Source organism: Asparagus officinalis, chromosome 4 (genome assembly GCF_001876935.1).
Source record: "Asparagus officinalis chromosome 4, Aspof.V1, whole genome shotgun sequence".
Classification (NCBI taxonomy): domain Eukaryota; kingdom Viridiplantae; phylum Streptophyta; class Magnoliopsida; order Asparagales; family Asparagaceae; genus Asparagus; species Asparagus officinalis.
In genome coordinates, this window is record NC_033797.1 from 24921084 (window position 1) to 24927102 (window position 6019).

Here is a 6019-nt window from a genome sequence, read left to right on the forward strand (position 1 = left end):
AGAACAAAAATTATTTTGGGGAATAACTTATTTCACAATATTATACACCATTGTGAGAAGTATGTTCACAATTTTCTCTTGGCCTTTTTTTTTCTTTGGCATACAATTTGACCATGTTTTGCAATAGACAGTAAACAAAATGTCCTTGGATGAGCTCCAGACTCTCTGTTTACATTTTCTATTCCTCTATGGCCATTTTCTCTTCAATTGTTTTGTTGGTTTTATAGATTGGTTATGGGAAGTTTTAGTCGGATTTTGAGATGTCTTGTCTCCTTCGTATTGTATCAAGTCCTGATAAATCTTCAATATCTAATTGTGGGCGACAATGTCCTTACTGGTTCATTACCGACGTCTCTCTTGAATGTTTCTTCTCTCAGCTTTATCAAATTTGCTCTTAACGATCTGACTGGACGAGTGCCGTTACTCACCAATTTATTGGAGGTTGAGAGCTGGATTTATGAACTGAATTTCTTACAGGTATTATTTTGAGAAATCATGAAGTTCACAGTTTTACCTGCTACTGATCAATGCCACATCAAGTTATTTGGTTTGAATTGTTATGATGATAACGATGATGAATGATTGTGAAATCTTGTACATTACATTCTTGATTCATACTGATGCATCCCACATCAGAGCCTTGATAATTTCTGTGTGATATGTCCCTTTGCCGATAGTGCTTTTCCGCAATGTCAGCAAGCCCATCTTTCCGGAAGGCCACAATATTGCCTACTTTGTTAGGCTTAGGAAGGTTTGATCCCCAAATTTAAAAATGTGTTCCACATATCCTCGGAGACTTTCGTATTATAAGAATAGATATAATTTCTGACTATGAAAGTGCACTTAGAATGCACATATCCATATAACAATAAATCACATCCTCCTCATGATAGTACTCCCAATGGTAGGGAATTGTTCCGAAGAAAACTTTTATCTCCTCATAACGGGAATTTGCTCTGAAATTACTCCCTACAATTATTGCTGACATTGCTAGCATACGTATTCAAATTACATTCAGTGTGAAGAGTTAATAAAAACAAGCATGCGTCATCCAATATAGCGTGGACTTCAACCATTAATATTTTGTAATGAAATGACCAAGTCTGCTTCCCATCCAAAAAACAGTTAAAACTTGTTATTACAAAAGTTGAAATAATCTTGCATAATGTATCGATTCTCTAGCTTATTCTTGTATGTCATCCTGTTCTTGATTGATCAGCAATATTCTCCATGAAGCAGCCTCCTCCTCGCTTTTTGTCCGTCCAAGTTGTGTTCTTGTTATCCATCTTCTCTTTTCCTCAGCAGCCGGCATCAAGAAAATACACCAATCTCACTGATCTTGAATCACTATTGGCCTTCAAAGCTCAGGTCCGCGATCCTCATGCAATCTTGAGCACCAACTGGACCAGCAACACATCCTTTTGCAACTGGATTGGTGTCTCCTGCAGCCGTAGGCATCATGAGCGAGTCACTGCCATTGACTTTCTGAATTTTCCTCTCCAAGGTACAATCTCTCCGCACCTTTCCAACCTCTCCTTCCTCTCTAGGCTTGACCTGGCTAACTGCTCTCTCGCTGGCTCCATACCTCAAGTCCTAAGCCAACTGCCACGTCTCGAGGAGTTGTACCTCGAAGAGAACTCCCTCTACGGTTCCATTCCGACCGCTATCTTCAATATGTCTTCACTTGTCCAATTCTTTTGTAGTGATAACAATCTCTCGGGCACTCTTATATCTAATGGAAGTAATATCACGCTCCCTCGTCTGCAACGTATATCGCTCTCAGCTAACCAGCTAACGGGTGAGATCCCGTCTAGCTTTGCTCAGTGTAGGGACCTTGAATCGTTGTCTCTATCTTTGAATGAGTTTAATGGTATCATACCTGCTGACCTTGGTAGCTTGACTGAGCTCAGAAAGCTATATCTTGGTGGGAATAGACTTTCTGGGATAATTCCGAAGTCTCTAGGCAACCTCACAAAGCTCGACGGCTTTGATCTCAGCATTAACATGCTCACAGGAATTATTCCCAAGGAGTTGGGCAATCTAGCGAACTTGCAAAACCTACTTCTTGGAGATAATGGCTTTAGTGGTTCAATACCCACTTCTCTCTTGAATTGTTCAAGAATTGAAATTTTCGAGCTTGCCGTTAACAATCTTACTGGGCCCGTGCCTGCTTCTATAGGAAAATCCATGCCCCTACTCACCCGGTTATTGTTGGGAGGGAACCGACTGTCTGGGGACCTTGACTTCATTACATCTCTTTCCAACTGCAGGGATTTATATTACCTCCACTTGATAGGCAATGAGCTGAGAGGTGTTCTTCCGAGCTCCATTGGGAATCTCTCCATAAATCTTCAACATTTATTTGCTGGCCTTAATTTTATAAGGGGAGAAGTTCCTACAGGTTTGAAGAACCTAAGTAACTTGGTTTCTCTACATCTGGGAGGAAATGAGCTGATTGGAACTATTCCATTGTCCTTTCCGAGGCTAGAAAAGCTTCAGTATATGTCATTGCATGGTAATGGAATAAGCGGATCCATACCATCGGAGCTTGGCCTACTAAGAAGTTTAAATGTGTTGCGGCTGGAAAACAATAGACTTGTTGGTCCTATACCGTATTCTATAAGTAACATCAGCGGGATACAATACCTCGCATTATCCGGCAACAGATTATCATCGAACATTCCCCTTGATTTTTGGAGCCTAACAAGTCTCATTGAACTGCACCTTTCAAAAAACATGCTTGATGGCTTGCTTCCTTCAGTGGGAAGTTTGGAGTATTTAAATATATTGGATCTTTCATCGAACATGTTGTCAGGTAACTTGTCAAGTTCTCTAGGCCGACTTCAGGTGCTTACACATCTTGATCTTTCTAACAACTCATTTGAAGGTCAAATACCAAGCTCTCTAAGTGGATTGATAAGCATCAAGTACCTCAATCTATCCAACAATTTTCTGTCTGGTGACCTACCAAAGTCCTTAGCTAATCTAAGTTACCTTGAGATTCTGGACCTTTCATTCAATAAGCTGGAAGGTCAGATTCCAGAAGGAAGAGTATTCTCAAATCTCTCCATCCCATCTTTGGAAGGAAACACAGCACTTTGTGGTGCACCTCTGCTGGACTTTCCACCATGCCCCTCAAACGCTGTGAACTTTCATTCAACAAGAAAACTACAACTGATCAAATACATCCTTCCACCGATTCTCTTCGTTGTGCTTGGGTTTGCTAGCTTTTGTCTTATACGTGTAATCTATCAAAGAAGAAAAAAGATAACTGTGACTCGCACAGTTTCGACAGGTTTAGATGAGCAAAGAGTGATTTCGTATCTTGAGCTAGTTCGTGCTACGGAAAATTTCAGTGATGCCAACTTAGTAGGAAAGGGAAGTTTTGGCTCAGTGTTCAGAGGGTGTCTTGATGATGGCTTGACTGTAGCGGTAAAAGTTTTGAATCTGGAAGTTGAAGGGGCCTTGAAGAGTTTTGATGAAGAATGTCGAGCTTTAAGCATGGTTCGACATAGAAATCTAATAAAAATCATCAGCATATGTTCCAATCATGATTTTAAGGCTTTAGTACTCCAATTCATGCCCAACATGAGCCTTGAAAGGTGGATATACGGTAACAATCAGTGCCTCGATCTACTCCAGAGGTTGAACATAATGGTGGATGTGTCATCAGCACTTGAGTATCTCCACCATCACTTACCTCGTACTGTCCTACACTGCGATTTGAAGCCAAGTAATGTCTTGCTGGATGAAGGAATGGTAGCACATCTGGGTGATTTTGGCATTGCAAAATTGATGTTTGGTGATAATCAGTCCGTTGTGACAGCGACCACACGAGGCACTATAGGTTATATTGCTCCAGGTTTGTGAAATGAACTAAATTAAGATCAATGCATGTATTTTGTCATCAAATTTCTGTTTTAGTTTCCTCATTTGGGACTTTGGCCCGATCTCAATTCAAAACTATCTACTGATTGTAATTGTTAGATCACATCGAAAGTTTTCTTGAACTTAATCCAATACGTATAAGGAAATCCTAAAACACACACACACACACACACAAAAGATTAATCTTAGATGAACAAACTACCCAAGCACCCATATGTAATGCAATATTTAACAAATTGCCATGCTTTTATTCTGACACATATACACAATCTAGCATGTTTTAGGTGGGATGTTTCCTTCTTTTCTCCTTATGTTATTGACACATGCTAGCTTTGATGTGAGCATGTCTCGTCCATAGTAAACTTGAATATAGTGAGCTCATGGCTTATCGTAATGTTTGCCTCAGAGTATGGATCTACAGGAACGGTCTCAAGAATGAGTGATGTCTACAGCTTCGGGATTCTCTTGTTGGAAACGTTCACAAGAAAAAAGCCCACGGATGCCATGTTTAACGAAGAATCAAACTTAACAGAGTGGATAAGTAATGCATACCCCAAAGCGTTAACGGAGATTGTAGATCACAATCTTTTGAAAGATGGTTCTAAAACTGAACAGGAATCAGAAGATCAAGTGGCCGTGTATCAGTGCTTATCATCTATTATCGAGTTGGGGTTGATGTGTTCGAGGTTTTCACCGTCAAAGAGAATTCCAATGACACAAGTTGTTCCCAGGCTGCAGGATATAAAACAGGAGTACATGTTGCAGCTCTCCTATTCCTGAGTCTCTGATACTCTGTTTCATTTTGGGTTGGGGCGTACTCTCGTCCAAATTCCAAATTGTAGTCGATCATCTCCATGTGAGGAATATTTAAGCTATTTCATTGTAACTTAATGTTATGCTGAATGATTGTGGGATCAATCAGTTATTTCTTACCTCTTTTCTCCACCATATGTGTCACGCCCCGAAACTGCAGCGAAAAATTTATAAATACAGGGTACGTGACAGCAGCGACTCATGCACAAGACAAGTCTTATGCATGAGTCAAGCCTAGCACTTCATAACACATAGTTTATCTCAAAACATTTATAAACCTGCTGATGATATATAGAAGTTCAGAGCAACTATATATATGTATATAATCGATACTTACAACCCACAAGCTCACAGTTATAAGCATTTTACTACTTCAAACACATTGTTGACTGTATGTAACATCAAAAAGGAGAGGCTCTCCATATAACGCCTCTCAGCCAAATGACCTAACCAAAAGTTCGGCTAGTATGAAGCTACACCAGATCTGGAAAAAAAATTAAAAACAACGGGGTGAGCTAGAGCTCAGTGAGAACATTGCCCACTAGAGTTCCTAGATAACTAACAAAATAGTAATAATAATAATTCTCAAAAATAACAAATTATAATTTTGCACCAGAAATTCAAAAATAGCAAAATACGATCCAAATATCATAATATTGTCATCTATAAGAAAGAATACAAAAGTTATATTTTCTTTCTTATGTGTAACTGAATATACTATAATATTTTATTAAAATCAGACCCTTTCGAAGCAAGGTAAACATTAACAAGAAAAGAAATTTCTAAATTGGGTACAAAACCAAATGAGTATTATTTTCTTAATTTCACAGTCAATTATCAGAATCTTAAATCTCGATGAATCGTATTCTTCGAATTCACGCTCAAATCTTAAAATCACAAATCTATTACTGTCGGGTGATGTGGACTCTAGAGGTGGCTCCTGCAGGCTCTAGAGGTGGCTCTCACTGTGTCCACACGGTGTACCACTTAGTCCCGTATAGCACTTAACTCCACATTTCCGGCTAGTAATTCATGAACCACAAGAATCACCTCATATGTCACACTAAGGCTACGAATTATAGCCCAGTAGCATGGGAATACGTAAAACACATCAGATAACAGATAATTCTCGAGAATCGAATGCACCTAACACTGCCATAGGTTACTGGCTAAAACAGAGGGGCCGGAACAAATTTCAGAAGGGCCAATACAAAGGGGCCAAATAAAGATGCATTTACCATATGGCAGGCAGAATCACTTCATAGTGAACTTTTTGAGGGTTTAAAAACATCGAGAATCACTAGTCAAATCAGAAAAA

At 39.4% G+C, this 6019-nt stretch overlaps 1 protein-coding gene across 1 annotated transcript; it reads left to right on the forward strand.

The window, feature by feature from the left end:
• Window positions 1125–4807, forward strand: LOC109836991 (probable LRR receptor-like serine/threonine-protein kinase At3g47570). The gene is made up of 2 exons (XM_020405069.1): window positions 1125–3862; window positions 4295–4807. The coding sequence occupies exons 1-2, from the start codon at window positions 1231–1233 to the stop codon at window positions 4666–4668; spliced, it is 3006 nt and encodes a 1001-aa protein (XP_020260658.1). The 5' UTR covers window positions 1125–1230; the 3' UTR covers window positions 4669–4807.